The 23,731-nt window shown below is 35.1% G+C and overlaps 2 protein-coding genes across 2 annotated transcripts; both read right to left on the bottom strand.

The window, feature by feature from the left end:
* Nucleotides 1–8,328: 8,328 nt before the first annotated feature.
* LOC113328686 (short-chain dehydrogenase TIC 32, chloroplastic-like) lies at nucleotides 8,329–11,941 on the bottom strand. The gene is made up of 8 exons (XM_026575713.1): nucleotides 11,827–11,941; nucleotides 11,491–11,722; nucleotides 11,311–11,390; nucleotides 11,020–11,176; nucleotides 10,691–10,769; nucleotides 8,884–8,965; nucleotides 8,715–8,773; nucleotides 8,329–8,505 (listed from the first exon to the last, which is right to left on the bottom strand). The coding sequence occupies exons 1-8, from the start codon at nucleotides 11,939–11,941 to the stop codon at nucleotides 8,329–8,331; spliced, it is 981 nt and encodes a 326-aa protein (XP_026431498.1).
* Nucleotides 11,942–15,367: 3,426 nt separating this feature from the next.
* On the bottom strand, nucleotides 15,368–16,692 carry LOC113328685 (uncharacterized mitochondrial protein AtMg00810-like). Its single transcript, XM_026575712.1, has 3 exons — nucleotides 16,374–16,692; nucleotides 15,768–15,884; nucleotides 15,368–15,693 (listed from the first exon to the last, which is right to left on the bottom strand). The coding sequence occupies exons 1-3, from the start codon at nucleotides 16,690–16,692 to the stop codon at nucleotides 15,368–15,370; spliced, it is 762 nt and encodes a 253-aa protein (XP_026431497.1).
* Between the last annotated feature and the right edge of the window lie 7,039 nt (nucleotides 16,693–23,731).

Below are 23,731 nucleotides of genomic sequence, written 5' to 3'. Positions count from 1 at the left end.
CCTTCTTGTCATCTCAATTCAGCAGAACTCATCAATCTCTGCTCACATTAACAACATCCCTGTCGATCTCATTAATTCAACAGCAGATCCCCTTTTTCAATCAATCGGATATACGGCGGCTGCTGTTTCTCTCGTCTCTGTTTCAGGAGTAAATAATTGAAGAAGAAGATACTTCTCGATTCTAAGGTTGGATTAAAGTAGAGGATAGATAACGACACCCCACTACATAAGATAAGGGTCACCCCATATTGAATGCCCTACAACACAGGTGGTCACCCCTTAAATTCGTCTGGATGTCTTGAATGCTCCGCTAAGAGAGTTGCCCCTTGACTGGGATTCCAATATCACTGTCTTATAAAATGACCTTTTACCCTTTCAGCTCAATTTTTGATGATTTTGTTCTTCTTTTCCTCCATACGACTCCAGAGTACCTAATAACTCAAAAACACGCGTAAAATACATAATTCACATGAAAAGTAACAAAGAAAACATAACCAATAGATACTAAATACGATGTATTCTACTCCCTATGAAAATTCGATCATCTTACATGCATCTCGAGGAATGTTGGGGTAAAGAATTTTTCACCAACATGGCAACATGCATGATATTAGTTTATGTAATTTTAGTATATTATCTATGATCCATATGAGAAACGGCTAAAAAACATTGGTTGTGTTGGCTTTTCGTAAGTTAAAACTTGAAAGTGTACATGGATAATTTCTTAAGCAAATCGAGCCTTATATAATTTATTAGTATGCATGATTTATTAATATCTATATCAGAAACTCCTAAAAATAATTAGTCGTGTGATTTCGACTTATGAAAAAGCAATAAGACTAAAAAATGGTGCCGCACATAACATGGGATTACGATCTTTTTTTTTTTTGAAGCCTAAGAAGGGATTATGATTCAATATTATAGTGATATCTTGTCTATAAGAAAAGTGACTACCGATCTATATTTTTTAGTATGTCTATTATTCAAGAATCGAGCTACTCGCTCCAAAGTTAGAGATTCTGAATAAAAATAGAATGTTACAAAAGCAGCAAAACCCAGTTGTAACACTTTTTGCCTGACTTTTATTTTCTAATTAAAATTAGTGACATCTTTTGGTCGTTGACAATTTTTTATTGATGTTGCAAAACTACTGATTAGATTGACCATTTTTATGGTAAAAATTAGTAAAATCTCTCTGTCGTTGCTAACCTAACATAAAAAATGTTGGTATTCATTAACCTAGTCAAAATTAATTTCCTTTTCATTTTATTTTACATTGCAAGTACCTTATTCCTGGAATTGTTGTTGGTCAAATTCTTTTTGAGTTTAAATTAAATACTTACGCAAAACAATACATGAGTATATATCAGCGTGTTTACAAATATATAAAAGTGTGAAAATTGGAAAAAAAAAAAAAAGATAAGTCATATGGTGATGGATAAGATATTAGCGAAACAATAAAATATAAGTCATTGGATGATGGAAGCCAGTGGTGAAGCCAAAAAGTTTTGGTTGGGGGGAAAAATTTACACGGTAGGGGCATAATGTGTAATTGCGTCCGAAGGCGGCAAAAAAAATCTTGGACATTTTCCCCAACAACAATGAAAATTTATTATATTCTTAAGGAAAAAACTCTTATATAATTTGGTAAACTCTTAAACTTAATGATAGACACATTTATGTGTGTGATTTGTCTCAATTATGTATGTTGTTAGTGCTCATTTTTGTACTTATTATGGTGTTTTATGTGTATAGGTATTTTTTGAAAAGAAACATTTTTGGAGAAATCGGCTCGAGAAATTTAAGGTGTTTTCGATGAGACTAAAAGACTGAAATTGGGAGGAAAACAAGATTTTTGGTCAGGATTGTTCATCTTTTTCAGCGAAGTCACCTGGTAATGATTTGGTTGAGTTTTCTGTTTGACTTTCTCATGATTTCGGGTTGGTGTAGGCCGGTTTCAATCAAATAGGCTTGGTAATGGACTTTGAATCGAAGAAGTCGAGTTATCCATGTATAACAGAAGAGTGGGATGTTTTCACGGGATTTTCAAGGGAGTACGAGTGTTTCAATCGGTTTTAGATTGGTTTGGAGAGTGTTAACCTGAAACAAAATCGTGGAGGAGATAAAAATAACGAGAGTTATCAGCTGTTCGAAACGTGAAGAAGATTAAATAGGAAATTATTACCGTGAATAGCCGAGGTAAATAATCAAAAATATTTTGCATTTACTCGAGAGATTTGGAGGTGTTATATGTATAAATAGGTTGCTGGGTGAAGAGAAAGAAAACACAGAGAGACTGGGAAGAAACAGAGAGATAAAATTTGAGAAATCAGTAATCACAAAATAGTCGTAGAGATAGTCGTTTTCACAGCGACAGAAGAAAAAGTATTAGTTGAATTAGGTCTTTTGCAACTGAGATATCGTGGCAGCGTAGTAGCAGGACACCTTTAGAGACTTAAAATCATTGTAAGAAAATTTCATTTTTTTAATAATTTTTCTCTATTTTTCGATTCATGACTAGCTAAACATATTTTCTAAGTTTTGGAAGAAACTATTTTTGATGGGTAATATTTAACATTTAATTTCTTTGACATATTTACTCCATTTTTTTGATTTTAATTCATTAAAAAATTTCTTTTCATTACATGCTTCATAATAATTGTTTTGGGTAGTTTAACTAATGATCTTTTATAAGCGAAGGACAAGTAGGCTTTATAATAGCGACGGGAGTCATAAAAAATTTTGTAATGTTATATCTTCCAAAGCATGAGATTGAGTTCGAATTTTTTTTTAGTATTATCTCAATTTTTTAATTATTGAGTTTACAAATATTAGAAGTAGTGGAACCCAAAAACCTATATTAATCTCCCCTTGGTTAACAAAAAAAGTAATCAAGTTTAAATTAGTTTTTCTTTAATATTTTCTTTTATTGATCGCAAACCAAATCTTCATAAAAGTCACAGAATCGTATCATTTCTTACCACTTGTAAAAAATGCATCACTTCCCAGCTTATCGCTAGGTTGCCCACCAAGTGTTTGTAATTTCATTTTATTAGTTGCATCAGGTTTAGGCGCAAATAAATCATCATATACCTTACTATTAAAGATGCGTTTATTAAGGAGTTACCAATTGTAGTTGTATAAGATAAAAGTAAATAATTTTTTTGTTAGCACCAATTAAGCAAATAATTATAACTATGATAGATAAGCTAATTAGTTTTCCATTTTTATCCATAAATAGTTATCAATTTTACTGATATAAATGAAATTTTCTTTTGTCTACCAAAATCTTGGGGGGAAAAATATTTTAATTTCACTAAATTATCTCTACTAATTTTATGTTTACCAAACTGTCCTCCTTAGTCCGAGTGTGGCTCCTCCACTGATGGAAGGGATATTTATGTAAAATTTCATAATCTCCAAAATGATAGATAGACCTTTCTAGTCATATCACATGCAGATTTTTGGATCAACTATAAATCCTCCAACACTAACATCTTGAAAGGTGTAACTAGTTTGTTAGATTTTATGGATAATTCATCTGGCAAGAGAATTTTTTCTAGGAATACCTTGTATCATTATAAAATAAAGGTGAACCATGAGCCGTATATCCTAAAGAACCGATACAAATTTTACCAATAGCAAGTGTTTCACCATCGAGGTTTGACAATGAACATCGCGACATATTAACACCTACTGTTGATCGAGCTGGTGATATAGTAGCATCATGTGCAATTAGGTGACAAGGTGAACTAGTATGACCATATGAAGCAGTGTGAGTAGATGAATACGTGGGACTGTTGCACTCTCTAAGTGGCTTGAGGTAATATATGATGCTTTTCCGGATTGGATATTGTTGACAATGTAACGTCAGGATTTAAAGCCTTGAAGAAGAACCTCCAGGGTGACTATCAATACATAATTGAATTAGGTTTACGAAGAACTTATTCTCTGCTACTAGTGTACATCCAAACAAAAGAATAGGTTGAACAGATTAAGCTATTCACTGAACTTATCATCAACATAATTAGATGGTAGCAGGACAACTCGTAAGAAAGAAAACAAAGTTGGTTACAAAATAAAAATATTTAATATTTGATATTGACTAGTTACAGCCTACTAATCAAGTGAAACAACATAAACAAACATATGACATAGGCTTTTCAGATTTTTTTTTTTTTAAATGCATGAGGTGAAAAAGAAACTATGCATTGCTTAATATTAAACAGAAGCTTCAAACTAATACCTTTAAAACATGTTGTGAAACTAGTAGGACCATCTCAGCACGTAACAGGAAAAATGCTAAAAGAGAAAGCAAAATATAGTAGGAATTATATCAAATATAAATTCCATAATTTCCACATGAAGCATGCGCAGAGATGTATCATTGAATGCGATCAAAACATTCATCTCAAGCTTGTGTTGCGCGTTTAGGGTATGCTGGTCCAAACAAAAGATGCACCATCATGGTGCATCATGCAATATGGGGATTTTTAAGTACTATATATTTCACCACTTTAGTGCAATACTTAAGTTGGGCATCGGGACATAATTGTTTATACGCATTATAATATAATTTTTGAAATTCGTTGTTCCAGGAGTAGGAAAAATCCTTTCCCCTTTTCTAGTTGTAAAAATTTCATCTATATATATATTTGGAAGGGGTGTTGGTTGATGGTGTATTAAGTGGATAAGCATCCTTAAGTTATAAAATCATGGCCGATAAATCCTCTAAAATGAGAGAACATCATCAGGATTCGTTGCTTACTGAAAGAGCTTCATGATGCCTATGCATCCTAATCGTTTCATTGGTAAACCAAGAAGGAATTATAATGGTGCAAAATAAATAAATAAATAAATAAAGGTGAACATTATGATAATTTGCATCGGCCGATCTAGAGAACGCATACTTGCGAACTAAATGACCCTAATGATGCATACTCTTGTGCATATTTCCGAAAGACTCTTTGGCCTTCCATCACGAGTCGGATTTAGTTGATTGTCCCGATGTTGATGAAATACCGCCCGTTATTGATCCCTTTAAGGTATGGAAAATGTCAAGTAGGACGCTCATATTACTAAATTGTGAGGTGATTACGACATTATGATAACTCATATCACTTGAATCGGCAAATGAAAGAAACAAATGATTTTTTAAATAATTTTATGAGTTCAGTTGCAGTGTATTCGGTGGATGCTCATACTTCCAATCAAGTCGTCCAATGTACTCATGCACTAATTGCGAATTGAGCGTGGCTAAGAAAGGAATCTATATGGGTATGCCTTTAAGGGGAGGAATTTGCATGAACCACATTCATCACAAAAAATTATCCAAGGAAGCAATTTCATGAGCTTGAGTGATGCATCCTTGGGAAAATTAAGATCAATGCACCCTTTCAGTAATGTCGAAGCAAAGTAACAAAGATGGAAATCGGTTTGTGATGGTATGTGACTATCCAAGGTGCATGCCTTATACCTGAACAAGACTCGAAAAGTGATGATGCATGCAAAAATGCGTCGGTATTATCCTTTATGTCCGTACACCCTTCATAGAACAATGGTAAGTTGGAACAGTGTGAAAGATACTTTTAAGGCATTATGTGAAGCATGCTTGGAAGGAAAAGGAACTTGAATTTTCCTGGTGATCCTTGAAGTTTAAAGGCCTGGTCAATGTGTTTACGAGTGGCACGTCGAGGATTTTTGACCTGCGTGGCTGGGGTGGTATTAGAGCAAGTTCTTAGATAACACTACGAACTGTGTATTATTATGTAATGAGACAACAAATTTTCCTTTACATGAAAATAATATAAGTTAGAAGAGTAGACAAATTGTTGTTCCAATCGTATTATACTTAGTCAATTGAATACTTCCGCTCTCAACTCCTTTGGATCGTAACCTGAGACAATATAAGATTGATCTATTTCAGTAACCTCATCACTTATCAATTTTCCAAATCAATATTTAATTGGATCAAGATAAAGCATAGTAAATGATCTTTCGTTTAATCAATATAAACTCATTTGGTCAAATGATCAAACCAAGACAATCATTATATATATATATACCCGTAAACTAGCTCTAACCTAGCAACTTTAAACTTAGTAAACTATCTCTAGCCTAGAAACTCTAAGAGGACAAGCAACTAAACAGTTTGTTCGATCTTCACAAAGTCTTAATCAAGTCTATCAAAATAAACTGTTTGTTTGGATCCTAATAAATCAAATTTCCACGAAAAAACAGAAAGATTAGAAACGTAAAGAAAAAAATTCCATAATTCTTAAAATATTTAATCTTTAAAGTAACAGCTGCATATCTTACTCATTTTTCCTGAAGAAACTCAAAATTATTTGGGCATCCATGTATTACTCCTCTTAACAGAAAAATATCCGAAAAGAAACAATTACTACTCATAACAACCCATGTAAAAAATGATGGCACACACTAGTACACTTTTTTATTTTATCATTCCGCAGCCGAAACTAAACCCCTATATATATATATATAGGCAAACCATTTTGTTTAGATCGTTTTAGCACAGGTATAAAAAAGTTTCCTCTCTAGATTATATTAATGAGCATAGGCAATGTATCGACTCTTAGTATGGCAACATAAGGTGGCTAAATGTTACAGATGAGTTGGCTGCAAAGAAAAAATAGTAATTTGGTTTGTTATCATTGAAATTTAACTTTTTGACATGAAAAAAAAAAACTACTTTAATTTACCGAAATATTATTATTGCAATTTTGTGAAATGTATAACTACGCTACTACTGCATTAGGATGAAACATGGAAAACGTCGGACTTCCATTCTTACTTCGCTGCAGGAACATATCTCACTTGCAGGTAATGGCTCTTTTCTAATTTATTTTTCCATGGTATGAAAGATATTTGGCTTCTTATAATGCTCCGTATATTATAGATTCTTCTCACGAGTTTTGAATCCATTTCAAAAACACAGTAAGAGTTCCCATCCAAGTTTTTTTATGATCGGTGGTAAAGGCTTCAGTATAAACTGAATAGTATTTTGCTGTAAAAGGTCATCCATTTGGTGTGTCTTGCTCCAAGAATTTTTATAATTTAGAGCAAGTCCCTTTGTATAGTTTCATTTGAGAAACTGAAGTATTACTCCAAAAGTTCCCCATTTTATTGCATGTGCTGTTCATCATAGCCATTTTTTCATCCTGCACAATGTAACAACCAAATGTGAGGAAAGTCTCATCAACTCGACTTTTTCCTTTATTTCCTTTGAATTTTATTTTTTGAAATAGCTTTCTTGGATGATTATGTAATTGTGATATTTGTAATTGAGATAAAATACAGTGTGTGGGTAGGTGTATTAGGAATTTTACAGAGTACTTCATTCGACCGGATGAAAAAAAAAAAATCTTTGTTGCCCTGCCAGTTCTACTATCCGCAGTGTTTATTAGCAAATGTATTCAAGCTTGATAAAACTTATTTTCATTTGGCTCAGTTGACATTCTTATTTACTTGGATTTTGGTACTAAATAAGTATATGTGTGTAAGACGAATGTGCCTGGGTTCTGGGATGTAGTAGGATATAGAGTCGAATGTGTCTAGGAAGCATTTTCGAATGACTTATGCGTCCGGATGACTAATGGATCGCTGGGTTGCAGTAGATGGAAATGATTGCGGTCGACTTTGATGGCTTATGCTGCTTTTTATTGAATTGCAACACAATTAGATTACTTGTTGTAGAAAACTTCAGATGATAGTTGGTTTAGTTCTAAACTTTTAATTAATGTTGATTGTCCATGAGTGGGTTCAAGCTTTGGACGTCTGTAAGGATGCGAATTTTGATTAGACTAATTGCGCCCACATGAGTGCAGTGAGCTAAACTCCATCATGATTTTTTTTTTTTTTTTTTTTTTGGCGAAAAGGCGAATTCAAAAGTTGAAGTAACTTCTGTTATTTTTAACGACTTTTAGATTCGTGTCAGACATATTCATGGTGATTTTTTCATTACAAGCATGAAATGGACAAGGGGCATCGATCGCTTGCCACCAATAGGCTGAACATGCCCGTGCCGTTACGGACGGGTTAAGCCCTAATATATATATGACTTGGATTTCAACCCATGGGCTAACATCCGTGTTTACCATATGTATTGTTCACCTTAACACCCGTGGCATTATTTAGGTATATATATTTTTTATCTTTTAAATAAATTAGGGATTTGTCCCTTTCTGGATAGGGTAGGACTATCAAGTCCATCTCAGATTGGATTCTGGATTTATCAATCACAGTATATAGATATGTGACATGGCTCCGTGGGATAGTAGTATACTTCGAATTACATGCATGTAATTCTCATTTTTGTATGTTGAGGTTATTAAGCAAATCTGTGCTCCAGCTCCATAGTTTTTTTCCCAAATCCTTGTCTTGAGATTGTGACGAAGGAAGTGTTTCTTTGCAATCGATAAAGAACTTCCCGGTGACACCTTTCATATCAGGATGTAGAGCAAGATAACAAGTCGTTGATGCACCCTACATACAAAATGGTAAAAAAATTTCCACATTCCCGCCATTAGCATAATTTTATGATTTTAGATACATATCTAATTAACTAAATGTTGTTTTTAAGATAAGTTGAAGTTCAGATATTTTAAATAATAAAACAATATTTTTTTGGAAGGTTTGTGGTGATCACTTTAAAAAGTATGCTTATTTTTATAACAATCAATTATGATAATTACTTGAGGTATATTCTTCGTGAAAAGCTTCCCTAAAGCTGCCAGTACGTGCAACATAATACCTGTAACAATTTCACGAATTCATTTTCATCAAGTAAAATAGTGCCATCTACTGTTATATAATTAAGATAAGACGATAAATAAAACAATAGTCATTAATTATAAAATTTACCTCGAATGTTCATAAACCGAAATATATTAGTTGCAATAATTCCGGGGTGCAAAGAATTTGCCGTCACGTTAGCTTCTTCCGCCTAACTCACTCAGTCAAAGCCACATTACTATCAATTCACGAAATAGAACACTAGCAGTTTACATGCGAAGCTGATGCAAATGTCGAAGTAAAAAAAAAGGTACATGAGCCAAGAAAGTGAAAAAGAGAAGTCATTATTAATTTCGTCAAAACTAGTACCACCAACATTTTTAAAGAATCCTATTATTGGGGCTTCAAACCCAACGGATTTTAAATGATTATACTACCCAAAAGCTGAATATGGACATCTAATCTATTTGAAATGTCAAAACTACCCTTTCCCAAATCTGACAAACCATTAAAAAAAAATCGATTCTCTTCTCCTTCTCTTCTCATTCATCAAATATGATGAATAAAATGATCAAAATTTAATTATGATGAAGATGATTATCATAAATAAAAAATACTAAATCTATCACCTTCTGGTTTTCCTTCTTATTCACAAATCATGATGAAGATGATCATAATCTTACCATGATGATGATTATCAAAAAAAAAAATCAAAACAATTATCCTCTCATTCTCCTTCTCTTCTCATTCATAAATCATGGTGAGGATAATGATCATAATTTTATCATGATGAAAATGATGATCATAAAATAAAAAACTAAGAAAATCTATAACTTATTTTTTCTTTTTAATGGCTAAAAAAATCATATTATACGATTTTCGGCTAGAAAAAACCAACTTCTGAAGTTGTTTATAGCTGGAAGTTCTTGTTGTCCCAACCGTAAATGATATATTACGCGGTGGAAACACTGGAACTCTAAGCCATCAAATAGGTATCTAGTTGGGAAAATTTTAATTCCCAACCGTAATTAAGCGTTCACATTTAGAATTTCCTGTTCGCCGTAAGTAATTTTGATAATCACGAAAAAAGAACAGAGGTTTACTTTCAGTTAGGCTTTCCTATCCGCTAATATGAAAACCATCTGGGTATGCCCAACAGGAAGTACATTTTACGGCTAGGAAAACCTAGTTGTACTTTGTTATGGTAATAAGAGAAGAAAAAAAAAGACGAAAACACAGGTTGAGTACGACCAGATTTTCCTAGCTGAGAGTTTTGTTATTCCTAACCGAATATCCGATTCACAATTAGGTCGAGTACTATATGTCATCCATAGTTTCTGAAAAAATCAAATTTTGATCCTAATTTTTAAGGATTTGAATCAACAAAATTGTAATTGGAAGAGGTTTATAAGGTTTTTCTTACTATTTCTAGGATGTTATTTCTTCCAAAATTTTCAAAAAAGAAACAAAAATACATCAAAATTATCCTTCACCTTCTCTAAATCAAAAAAAAAAAGAAAAATAAATTTTGATTTCAAAAATTAATCGTATGATTAGTTTAGTTAATCACCGTACTTACATTGAGTTTAGCTATCACCGTAGTTACATTGAGATCATATTTGGTATTATTGAAAATAGTTAGATAAAGGGTTATAAAAATTATTGCCAATGAGTGCAGGGCCCAGAAACCCATCAGGGGTGGAACCAATAATAGCATTCTTCTTAAATCGTGAATTATGATTCATTTTTTTTGTGAGACTCATTTTCCAAATTTTGGATCCAGATCATAAATTGAATCGTGAGGAATTACTCGACTTAGTTTTATACATAAAATGAGTTAATTCGGAATTTCTCACTCTGAATACTGCTGGTTGGACCTCCAAATCCGAAATTATGCGGCAATGTGTTTCTTTTAATCGGAAGAAATCAGACTCACCTGCAAAACCCTAGCTAACTCATTCGCGTGTAGAACATTTGCAAGCTTGGATCGACAGTAAGCATCATATTTTTTATACCTGTTTTGATCAGGAAAAAAAAACAGCTCAAGTGACGGCAACTAATGTATTAGAACTCAGAACAGTGATGTGTTATTAAGGGCATCGACAATCCCAGCTATGCACAAAATGAAGCCACCGAAAGGGAACGAATTATGTGTTCCTACATATAATTAAATCCCAGACAAATTTAATCCAACGAATTAAGTGTTCCAACATGCACAAAAATTAAATTGTACTTAATAGAATAACGCATTATGAGAACTAGTACTTTGTTGGATTGTTTATGATCTCGAGATCAAGCAAAGAATCCCCCTTTGAGTATCCGTGAGCAATGGAGGACACATTGACTATTCTTCCTTCTATGCCGGTTTTCTTGGCTGTGGTTTTAAGCTTCTCCAATAACAATTTCGTTAGTAAGAAATGCCCTGAAAATTTCCAGATACAAAAAAAAAAAATGAAAAAAAATAGATACCGAATTACAATACTAACCCAAATGATTTTTTATTTTTTTTTGGAATAAAGAGTTATATCTTGTAATCAATGCTTTATACATATTTACCTAGGTGATTGGTAGCAAATTGCAGCTCTATTCCATCTCTGGAGAGCTGGAATGGACAAGCGAATATACCAGCATTATTTCTGCACAAAAACATGGATGTAGTATTAATATCGAATCTTAATGTATATATATATATATATATATATGAGTTGGAGAATGTATGAGGTGGTGTATACGTACATGAGAATATTTAAGGATTGTTTCGAAGAATTAAAGGATTGAGCAAAAGAAGTGATGGATTCGATGGATGCTAAATCCATCTCCATGACATCAATCTGTGCTTTAGGGTTTTCTTGGAGGATCATTTCTTTTATCTTCAAACCATTCTCCAAATCTCTTGAAGGTACGATTACATTTACACCTTTTAGAGCCAATACCCTTGCTGTTTCTTTCCCAATCCCACTTGTTGCACCTATAAATGCACACACAGAAAGACTAAGCATTAATAATGTCACAGATTATCTACTAGTGTCTTTAGGGATCGTTAGATCGCAAGTTCACAACATAAATTCATACCTGTGACAATTGCAGTGAGACCTGTAGCATCAATCCCCTCAGTGACTTGTTCGGCTGTAGACGAAGACTTGAACCCCGAAGAACCAGATTCTGAAAACCACTTCCAGTTACCCATCTTAAGTACGCTACTAAATTTTGATACAGAGCTGGTTTTATGGTGGCATACAATTAGAACATGTAAATTATCTGGTCATGGAATCTTTATAGCATTATATTTGGACGAGAGATAAAATACAGATATTTACTACATGATTGGATGTTCCTATAAGACGTAATCCAATTCAGAGTCCAAATTTGTGCACACTTCTTTAAAGAGTATGTACGTAAGAAACCAATCATATTGACCGTTCAAAACTAACAGTTAGCTAATTGGAATTAATTTATTTTTAATCTAATTCATTGGCACCTAATTTCCACGCCCGAAAGTCGTTACTATTGCTTAGATAATCCAAAAGGCAACTTAAAGAGTTACTAACTATTTGTGTCATCACTACGTGATTAGAAATAAATCACAACCTTTCAAAGATTGAAAAGAATGCATAATGGCTAAGTAACCTTAGGTGACGCACCTCTTCAGCAAGATTCATTGAAAGGTTGTACATTGTGTACCCCTAACATCTAGGAGAGTATCACGAGACTATATTTTGTGCGCTACCTGAATCACAGGTAAACAGCAGTTACATCAGTGCTAGGATAGGTCCCCTGACAGAAAGAAATTCTTGAATCTCTAATCATCCCATCGTTTCGCAGCATTGTGAATACACACGCTAATTGGCAACTCAAGATGTCATCGCGACAATTTTATATGGTATGTTGCCTTTCAAGGCACCTAACCGTTAATATGTTAGGATAAACACCAAAAGACAAAACCCTCCACGGAAAGTCAGTTTTAGGGATTATAGATAGCCTTATTGGTACCTAACCAAAAAGACGCTATAAGAACACTGTTTTAGGGCATACCCAGAAATTTTAGGGCATATCATATAAAGACAAAAACGGGTTATTAGATAGTATTTTAAAAGCTCTTTATCCATATATTTTGTTCAATGCCAAAACTATCTTTATTTATATTTTTTATTTTTAAAAAAAAATTTAAAAAAATTTAAAAAAAATTAAAAAAAATTAAAATTAATATACAATTTTTTATTATTTTTATTTACAACGCACTAGGTTCGGCTGACAAATTACCAGCCGAACTTGAAAAACAATGAGCAGTTCAGCTGAAAATTTATTGGCCGAACCAAGGTGTTATAAAAATATACCTATGTTCGGCTGACAAGTTATCAACCGAACCTCACTCTGTAACTGTCGAACTTAGGTTCGGCTAATTCGAGCAAAAAATAAAACAACCAAACTTAGTGTTATTTTTCATAAAGCGAATTGAGTTCGGTTATCATTTTTGTGTTTAATTATCAGCCGAACTGTTCATCGGCACCTTGAGGATGAAAAAAATGAGCAGTTCGGCTAATAATTCGTTTCAATTATCAGTCGTACTTAATTCTGCAACTACCGAAAAATTCCATTTTTTAAAAAACTTAATCAATCAATCAAATTTAGAAAAAATAAGACATGAGTTTGTGAGAAATACTTTTGTCCTACATCTGGGTTGGTACATGGAAGAGAGAAGGGAGAAAAAAAATCAAAATTTTTTTCTTTTCAAATTTAAGAGAAAAAAAAAATAAAAAAAAAAAGATTAAGAAAAGTTTAAAATTTAAAAATTTGAAAACAAAGAATTTAAAAAATTTAAAAATTTAAAATCAAAAATATTTAAACGCCAAAAATAAATAATAAATTAATTGAGGATAATTGAGGATAGCCTTGAATATCCCTTATCACCACACCCTAGTTAGGGTAATCATTTTGTATGCCCTAAAATTTCCTTGTATGCCCCAAAACATGGTTCTTATAAGAAGCAAAAAGACTTTATACCAAATGTCCTTAACTGTATCACGTCTCTCCAAAATTCAAAGCCAACAAGAAGGTTTTATGAATGTTGTGCACAACTCCTTAAATAACATCCGTAAAATGTTGGAAACCAGATGATTACGAGCAAAAGGTTGGATGACTTCATACGTGATACAAAATTTTGAATTCGTGTTTCATTCATTCTCGACAGACAGTAAGTACGAAAAATTCAAAAACATTTCTCTTGTACAAAACCTTTTCGATGAAAGATTATTTATTGCTGGATATCCAAATAAATAAATCAATCAGTGTAAACAAAAATACCATAGTACGTGCAGTGATCCAACCAGGTGAAGGCTCATCTTATGATTTACCAGTCTTAAAATTACGGATTGACCGTTGGAAACTGTTGTGTTTCACAGTACATAGAACTCCCAATTTGAGTGAGCGTGTCAATTAGTACTGAATATGAATCTTTCATCTTGATCTTCTGAATCATGTTCGGATTATTTCGCCACATGGTTAAGTTAGGAAACCAGGATCGAAACGCTTTCTCTTTACATACAAATATCAAAACGGTGAGTAAATAAGAGTTGGATTTCTTAACTATAAATCCGAACATTAATTTTTTATGGACTAAAATATTTTTAAGATAAGAAGGGTTCTCCAGAATACAAATTTATGTGTGGATAACTTAAATTAGTTAAATTTCTCGTTACATGTGAGTACCCAAACGTCAAGTCAACATAATTAACATATATATGAAGTACTGTAAAATCTTTATAATCAATCCCCCCTCTATTTTTAAATATGATGGATACTCAATACAAACATTCGTAAATTGTATTACTCAGCCTCAAACAATGTAACCGGAGAAGAATTTAAGACAATGAATGACAATGTTTAGTTAAAATAATTGTATGCCTCACTGACAACAACCATGAGAAGAAGATGTATGATTTTTATTCCGATTTTAATTCAAAAGAATGTTGTAAATGGTTTTACAAAATGTGGCGCATACAAAGCCTTTATATATTTACTATGACTATTAGGCCAGGTATTAAAAATTGTCAAGTTCTCGACAAGTCTTAGTTTTCTCATTCATTGTTTAGATATTTATACATTCATATGTCTTGGTCATCAAGACATAAACGTGAACTGCACGTATCTAGATTTCCTAAAATACATGACTCAAATATAGACTATTTCCTAATACCCTCCCTTAAGATGGAGCATGCAGATCACAAATGCCCATCTTGGACAAAAGAAACTTAAACTGAGCTTTTCCTAAGGCTTTTGTAAAGATATCAGCCAATTACACCGTTGTAGGCATGTAGGAGGGTGATATAATCTTCCTTATGATGGCATCTCTAACAAGATGACAATCCACTTTTATATGTTTTGTTCGTTCATGGAATACTGGATTCTGAGCAATATATAATGCTGATTAACTATCACAAAAGAGATTCATCCTATGAGTATGATGAACTCCTAAATCACCAAGCAACTATTTCAACCACTTCAATTCACACGTTACTGCTTCCATAGATCTATATTCGGCTTCTGCTGAGGAATGAGAAACTGTATGATGCTTCTTAGTCTTCCAAGAAATAGGAGAGAAACCAAGAAGAACAAATCATCCTGTTAATGAACGTCTAGTCAATGGACAGCTTGCCCAGTCTGAATCACACCATCCTTTTAAACTAAGACCACTATCAGAGCGCAACAAAATTCCTTGTCCTGGACTCTTCTTCAAGTATCTAAACATACGAAGTGCTGCTTCCCAATGCTCCATTCTAGGTTGTTGCATAAATTGTGATAAAATGTGTACTGAATAAGCCAGATCTGGTCTTGTAACTGACAGATAAATCAAACGGCCAACTAATCTTCTATATTTTTCCACATCAGCAAGTATATTCCCTTTTGCAAATGCCATATGGTGATTCGTCTCCATAGGAAATTCTGCAGGTTTTGCACCCGATAATCCCTCTCCATTATAATGTCCAATGCATATTTTCTCTGGCATATATAGAAACCTTGTTTACTACGATCCACCTCCAATCCTAAGAAATATTTCAACTTCCCCAAATCCTTCATCTTAAAACATTGTCCCAAGTAAGTTTTAAAATTGTGAAGTTCAACAAGATCATTACCTGCCACAATCAAATCATCAACATATACTAAGACATTATGTTGCATCCTTTCCTTTGTCATAGTAAAAAGAGAGTAATCTGAATATGATTGCTTAAAACCATACTTCTTCAAGGCTGTTGATAACCTTGCAAACCAACACCTAGGCGCATGTTTAAGACCATATAACGATTTTTTCATTCGACATATCAAATTGGAATTTCCTTTGGAAAATCCTGGAGGTATCTTCATATACACTTCTTCCTCCAAATCTCCATGCAAAAATGCATTATGAACATCCATTTGATGCACTTCCCAATTCTTAACTGCTGCAACATCTAGAAAAGTACGAACTGTTGTTATCTTTGCCACTGGTGCAAATGTTTCATTATAATCCAATCCTTCAACTTGATGATTACCAAATATCACCAATCTTGACTTTAGACGTATCAAATTCCCATATTCATCACGCTTATCTGTATAAATCCATTTGCTTCCTAATGCCTACTTACCATGTGGTAATTCCTCCATTTCCCATGTTCCTTGTTCCTCTAGAACTCGTATTTCTTCAGCCATGGCTTTCTTCCATCCTTGATGCTTCATAACTTCTTTGAAGCTTTTGGGTTCATTCCAAACCGTTATAGCTGCAAGATATTTTCTATGCATAGCAGAAAAACGATCACAACTAACATAATATGTCAAAGGATAAGGTGTACCCGAGGATGATGATTGTGTCGGTTGAGTGGAAGGTGGACTATTTTCACGTACTGTATGCGTCACAAATCCCTTGAGTCTGCTAGAAGGAATTTTCTGATGTTTTCCTTTACCCATCTCACTGATGTTATTATCTACTGCAACTTCCACCGAAGTTTCATTGGATGATGCATCCTGTTCAGTCTCCTCGGGATGTTCTTGAACACTTCCTTGCAATTCTTATGTTGCACATTCAATACCAAGTTGTATATCATCATTTCTTTGTTGTTGATGCATCTCAGGATGCCGAGTTTCAATAACTTCTCCAGGCAACTGTACTTCTTCTCTATCCTCATCATCACTCCAACATGTTTCAATACTTGATGGAGTAATATTATTTGACTGCTCAACAGTGGCTGTCATATATCGAAACTGGTTTTCATAAAAATCTACATCTCTTGACACCAAAAACTGTTTTGTGTCTAAGTCATAAACTTTCCATGCCTTTTTACCACATGGATAACCAAGAAATACACACCTTCTTCCTCGACTTGCAAACTTATCTCCTTTACTATTCTGATTATGCACATAACACAAAGATCCAGACACTCTCAATTGATCATATGGAGGTAACTTTCCAAACATAATTTCATATGGAGTTTTATTATTGAGCAAAGGTGTTGGTGTTCGATTAATTAAGTATGCTGCCGTCAATGCACATTCCCCCCAGAATTGTATTGGAAAATTAGCTTGGAATCTCAAAGCTCTTGCAACATTCATTATATGCTGATGTTTTCTTTCAACTCTCCAATTTTGTTGGGGCGTACCAACACAAGACGTATCAAATATGATTCCGTTGGTTTTAAAATATCCACGCAAAGCACTAAGTTCTGTTTCATTGTCACTCCTAACATTTTTGATTTCCTTGCCAAACTGACGTCTAATAAGAGCAATAAAGTTAAGAAATATCAATTCAACTTCAGTTTTATTCTTGATCAAATAAATCCACACATCTCTTAAAAAATCATCAACTATTGTTAAAAAATAATGAACTCCACAAGACGAAGGTGTCTTGTAAGGCCCCCATAAATCCAGATGAACTAACTCAAATATGCAACTAGCTTTACTATGACTATTAGGAAAACTACTTCGACGATGTTTTGCTCGTGGACAAATATCACAAGCATTATTATTCTTCCTAACTAACCTACTCACAGGTGGTATCTTTTGTAATACTTTCTCTGCCGGATGTCCCCTTCTTTGATGCCATAGCTCATATGAATCTCCACGAACTGCAAGCACTTTAACTGAAGGTACACCACGAAACAGATATAGTCCACCTTGTCTCTCACCCACTCCAATCACCTTCCTCGTCAACCGGTCTTGTATAAGACATAAACTGTTAGTACATTGCACAACACAAGCTAACTCATCGATCATCTGTGTGACCGTGATTAAGTTATATGTTATTTGAGGTACATAAAGAACATTGTTAAGCTTCAAACCACCAGGAAGAATCACAGTACCTATTTTATCATAGTTCGCAGACATTCCATCTGGAAAGCCTACTGAGCATGCCGTAATTTCTTTTACTTCTATCATGTCATGAATGTTACATGTAACATGATTCGTATCCCCTGTATCCACAATCCAGGAAGTACGATTTTGTTTACCTTGCAATTGTAGTTTTGATTTGTTTGAACTCAAATAGTCCAGCACTTGTTGAAGCTGAGTCGTCGTTACGCCAACCAAGCTAGCTCCATCTGCAGGTGTAGTACTGATGAGTGCCAAATATTGTATATATTTATCCCTTTTTGTTGGCATTTTAACTCATCTTTTATGCATTAATTCTACATTTTATCCCATATTCTGTATTTTCATTGTTTTCAAGAATAAATATTTTTATTAATTAATTTTGCATTTTTAGGTAATAAATAAAGTTCGGATGAGTTGCGGAGCAAAAGAGCAGAAAAGTAGTGAAAAGCCGGGAGAAATCACGCAAGGAAGCCGCGAAGAATGGTGCGCACAACCTCATTTTCTACACACGAAAGCGCCTCCGTTCTCAGCCATCAGATCAGTTCTCAGAAGCATCCGACGGTCGCTCCTTCATAAAGCATCAAAATCTGAAGTCTCTGCCAAGCACCACAGCGCTGAAATTCCAAGCCTTCAGATTAGATGGTAGTTGAATCCAACGGTCGCTCCCTTGCTGTTCATCAACGTTTGATATCCCCGCCTTACACTACAGCACCTAACCTAATCTAGCACCGTTCGTTTCGTTGTATCCCTTCATCCGACGGTCGCTCCTCGCTTGCCTCCGCATCACCGTCCGATCTACCTACCATCTTCGCATCTCGCAGCTCAGAGTCACAGAACATCAAGACTCGGTGAATCCGCCTAACACCCTAGCAACCGAACCTATACCAGCTAACCAAACACCCCCCTTCTCCCAAACAGTCGAGCCCCTCTTCCATCCCCTCCCTCTGCAGAGACACCATGTCGCCACCACCTTCTCCACCTCTGCCACCAACTCACTGCCACCACCACACCTCCACCATCATCACCCTATCACCCAACAACCAAAACCCATCTCCCCCCTAGCCCTCTAGTTCCCTATTTTCTCACTTTTTCACGCTTCTCTGCCTGAAACCCTAGGCGTGAAAAACTGATAAATTAGGTAACCTAGAGTTTCAATTAGCGCATGAGAAGAGGTCAGGGAGCAATTACAAAGCATGGGTCGACGATTTCAAGGATCAATTTCAAAGAAATTAGGTAAACCTAATTCAACTGATTTTTGGGGAAGAACCCTAATTTTGTAATTTAGGGAAATTGTGTCTGTGAACTATAAATAGAGAATGGGTGTGGTGTGAGAAGCTATGCTTGGAATAGCCAGCATCCAGGACTTTCATGTCCTGTTAATGTTTTAAATTTCAGTTCAACTTTAGTCCACAGTTCAATTTTGAGTGTTATAAAATCTTGTCAATTTCAGTTGTGATGTTTGCTCTGTTTAGTAGCTCAAATTTCATTTATGTTCATGTTTACTATTTACTGTTAGATGTTTGTGTTCATTGTTAATATTTGTTTCCTGTTAATGTTAAATGTTGTAGCTCACTGCCATGTAATGTTTACTGTTATGTGTAATTTGCTGTTAGTTTGATGGAATGCTAGGCTAGATATCTGTGAAGCATTGATGTGATTGTGCAATGGAAGAAATCAGTGCTCATAGCAAGCTGATTTTCTTGCCATTCCTTGTGTATGCTTAGGTTGCACTGTTGATTGAGCATTGGGAGAAATTAGTGCTCACTAGTGACAATGAGCAAGCTAATTCTCTTCCCATTCTTTTAGTATACCTCCTGTAATCTTGCCTTAGCTTAGCCTTGCTCTGTTAGCTTCACCACATCCTTGCCCTTGGCCTTAGGCCTTGGTTCATCTTGTTTTGTTCTTTGCTTTTGCCATGTGTTGCCCTGTTTGTGTTTCCTTTTGTTTATTTTGTTAGCCATCTTCTTTATTGCATTATCTTTGCTTTACTGCCACCTTTGCTTCTGTTGCTTTGCTTCTCTTATTCCACTGCCTTGTGCTGTTGTGCACTTGCCTCTGCCCTGCAGTACTGCTGCTGCTGGTGCCTGCTGCTGTGTTGCCTCTGCCAAGCTGTTGCTACTGCTTGCATCTGCTCTGCTGTGCACTCAAGCCCATAGCTCAATCCCATTGAGCCCAAAAGCCCAAAACAAAGTTTAAGACCTAAAGCCCATAGTCCACATTTCTGAGCCCAAGCTCAGTTCAGCCCAACAGTTCCAAAGGGTATTCAAAGCCCATTGATATTCAAGACCCCTTTGGTATTCAAAGCCCATTAGCAAATTTAGAACCCAAAATAGCTAGAAACTCCAAAACACACCCAGTCTCTGTGGATCGACCCGTACTTGCACATTTGCCACTTTCGACACCGTGCACTTGCGGTTATAATTTGTAGGACCTTTTAGAAGCCTACCAAGTTTTTGGCGCCGTTGCCGGGGATTGGTGTTGTGTTTTTCTTTAGCTATTTTGTATTTCATTTCATAGCATTTGCATCTGCATCTGCTTCACTTCATTTGCTGTTGGACCTGCTGTTCTGAACCTGTTTTTCCTCTGCTGGGACGCCACCAAGGAAAAGAACCAAAACCCAACTGGGTTTTTGCAACAATATCAGAGCAGCTGGGCTGTGCTAAAAAGGTAAGCCTAAACCCATTCCATTAAGAGAACCCAACCTGTGGGCTTCCAAATTTCTTTAATTGTGGGCTTGTAATAATTAACCCAATTTTTTGGGCTTTTTATTTTTCTAGTTTGGGTTTGTAATAATTTATTTTGGGCTTGTTTGTTTAATTTGTGGGCTTGTATTTATTTTGTGTGGGCTTGTTTAAATTCTTCCATTGGACTTGTATTTTGTATTCTGGGTTTAAACCCAGCTGAGCTTATAACTGATTGTGGACTTGTATTCCACTCAAGAGTGGACCTCGAAACCAAAGTTTTAAAACAAACGTCGGGCCTTAACCAACTGGGCCAAATTAAACTTTCAAAATTAAAACTTAGTGTTTCGTGGGCCGCGGCCTTCCTTCCATTCCATTAGAGGACCAACAGTGGGCTTGCTCCCAATTTTAAAAACCAAATTTTCATCTTGCTTCCATTTCAAAAACCAAATTTTATTTTCTTTTTAAAAAAAAAAAAAAAAAAAAATCTTTTGCTCCCAATTTCAAAAACCAAAAATTTCTCCCATAAAAACCAAAGTTTTCCAAATGTTTCCCTAAAAACCAAAATTTTTCTTTTTCCCAACAAAACCAAATTTTTCCCAAAAAGTCCAATCCCATTAAAAACCAAATTTTCTTAGTTAAAATTCCTTTTGTATATTTTTTGTGCTCATCCATTGTGACTCCGAATATGTTGGAGTTTTGCCTTGAATAACGGAGTTTTAATTCTGCTTTCGCCGAAATCGGGTATTCTCTCTCCTTTTACTCTACTCAGCATGTCCCTTTCTATATGTTGCATTTTAATTCCTTCCATATTTTGAAACATTGAGGACAATGTTTAGTTTAGGTTTGGGGGTATAGAGTAGATACCACGATAATATGCTATAATTGAAATCAAACTCCATCTTTTTGAAAAAATTGAAAAATTCCAAAAAAATTGAAAAAATGAAAAATCATAAAAAATGGAGCTCATTTACCTTGAAATGTTGACTCTTGTGCAAATATGTATAATTATTAGGAGTCTTAGTCTAGATATTTAGGCACCCTGATTCTAGCACAATTCACATAGTGATAAGAAATTTGCACGCGCACGATCTACCAATACATGTATGGCCTCGATCTTCAAGGTGTTTGATAGGAAGTTACGATTGCCAATCACTTTAGAATACTGAACGAAACTTGACTAGCTTGTTCTTTGGTTGGTTGGGATAGAAGGTGGAGGTTACATTAAGAAAGACAACCATCGAATTTAACTGGGTGCATCAAAAAGGGCTACCTCTTGCAAAGTGTCATGTAATCTTTTGTTCTTTTTGTTATGTATCAAAAGTGTTTCCTTGTTGTAAAAAAAAAAAAAAAAAAAAAAAAAAAAAAAAAAACGATGTATATTCAGAAAAAAAAAATATATCAGAAAAAAAAAAAATAAATAAATAAATACCAAAAAAAAAAATCAAGTATTTATCAATTCCATCCTCTCTTGTTCCAAAAATAAAAAGAGAGTAGTCAATGTAAATAAGAGTCATGTAAATAGTCATCTTTTGTGTTTTTGTGTTGTAAGCAAGGAGGGTGTATGCCATTGATGTACAACGCGAGTAATTGTGAAATACCTCCAACTCATTCACAATTCTCGTAAAGTCCGGACAGCTAGCTAGATTTCGACCTCAGTTCTTAGCCTGAGAAACTATCTCTTGGTGATTAGTAGTCATGACTTCAGATCTTTCTTTACACATGTGTAGATACACTTTACACTCTTATCACATGTCTTTATTTGTTATCAGTGCTAGGATTGTGCCTTTGATAGCTAGATTGACATCTCCATTTTGCTGTGAGCTTAAACTGTTTTGCACATGTCACATTTGATGGAATCTGATAGCTCATATTTGTCCTTAGGTTTTGTAGGCACACCTCTGGTAAACCTTCACGAGACTTCAACTCGTCCACTAGGGACACTTAGTGGTTTAAAAGGCTTAGTGCATACGCTAAATGCATTCGAGAGACCAGCGACAGTGGTATAGTTAGGATTTCCTTAGTTTTGTTTTACTTGAGGACAAGTAAAATTCAGGTTTGGGGGTATTTGATGAGTGCCAAATATTGTATATATTTATCCCTTTTTGTTGGCATTTTAACTCATCTTTTATGACTTAATTCTACATTTTATCCCATATTCTGTATTTTCATTGTTTTCAAGAATAAATATTTTTATTAATTAATTTTGCATTTTTAGGTAATAAATAAAGTTCGGATGAGTTGCGGAGCAAAAGAGCAGAAAAGTAGTGAAAAGCCGGGAGAAATCACGCAAGGAAGCCGCGAAGAATGGTGCGCACAACCTCATTTTCTACACACGAAAGCGCCTCCGTTCTCAGCCATCAGATCAGTTCTCAGAAGCATCCGACGGTCGCTCCTTCATAGAGCATCAAAATCTGAAGTCTCTGCCAAGCACCACAGCGCTGAAATTCCAAGCCTTCAGATTAGATGGTAGTTGAATCCAACGGTCGCTCCCTTGCTGTTCATCAACGTTTGATATCCCCGCCTTACACTACAGCACCTAACCTAATCTAGCACCGTTCGTTTCGTTGTATCCCTTCATCCGACGGTCGCTCCTCGCTTTCCTCCGCATCACCGTCCGATCTACCTACCATCTTCGCATCTCGCAGCTCAGAGTCACAGAACATCAAGACTCGGTGAATCCGCCTAACACCCTAGCAACCGAACCTATACCAGCTAACCAAACACCCCCCTTCTCCCAAACAGTCGAGCCCCTCTTCCATCCCCTCCCTCTGCAGAGACACCATGTCGCCACCACCTTCTCCACCTCTGCCACCAACTCACTGCCACCACCACACCTCCACCATCATCACCCTATCACCCAACAACCAAAACCCATCTCCCCCCTAGCCCTCTAGTTCCCTATTTTCTCACTTTTTCACGCTTCTCTGCCTGAAACCCTAGGCGTGAAAAACTGATAA

Source organism: Papaver somniferum, unplaced genomic scaffold (assembly GCF_003573695.1).
Source record: "Papaver somniferum cultivar HN1 unplaced genomic scaffold, ASM357369v1 unplaced-scaffold_114, whole genome shotgun sequence".
Lineage (NCBI taxonomy): Eukaryota > Viridiplantae > Streptophyta > Magnoliopsida > Ranunculales > Papaveraceae > Papaver > Papaver somniferum.
This window is presented reverse-complemented; position numbering and strand designations above follow the sequence as displayed.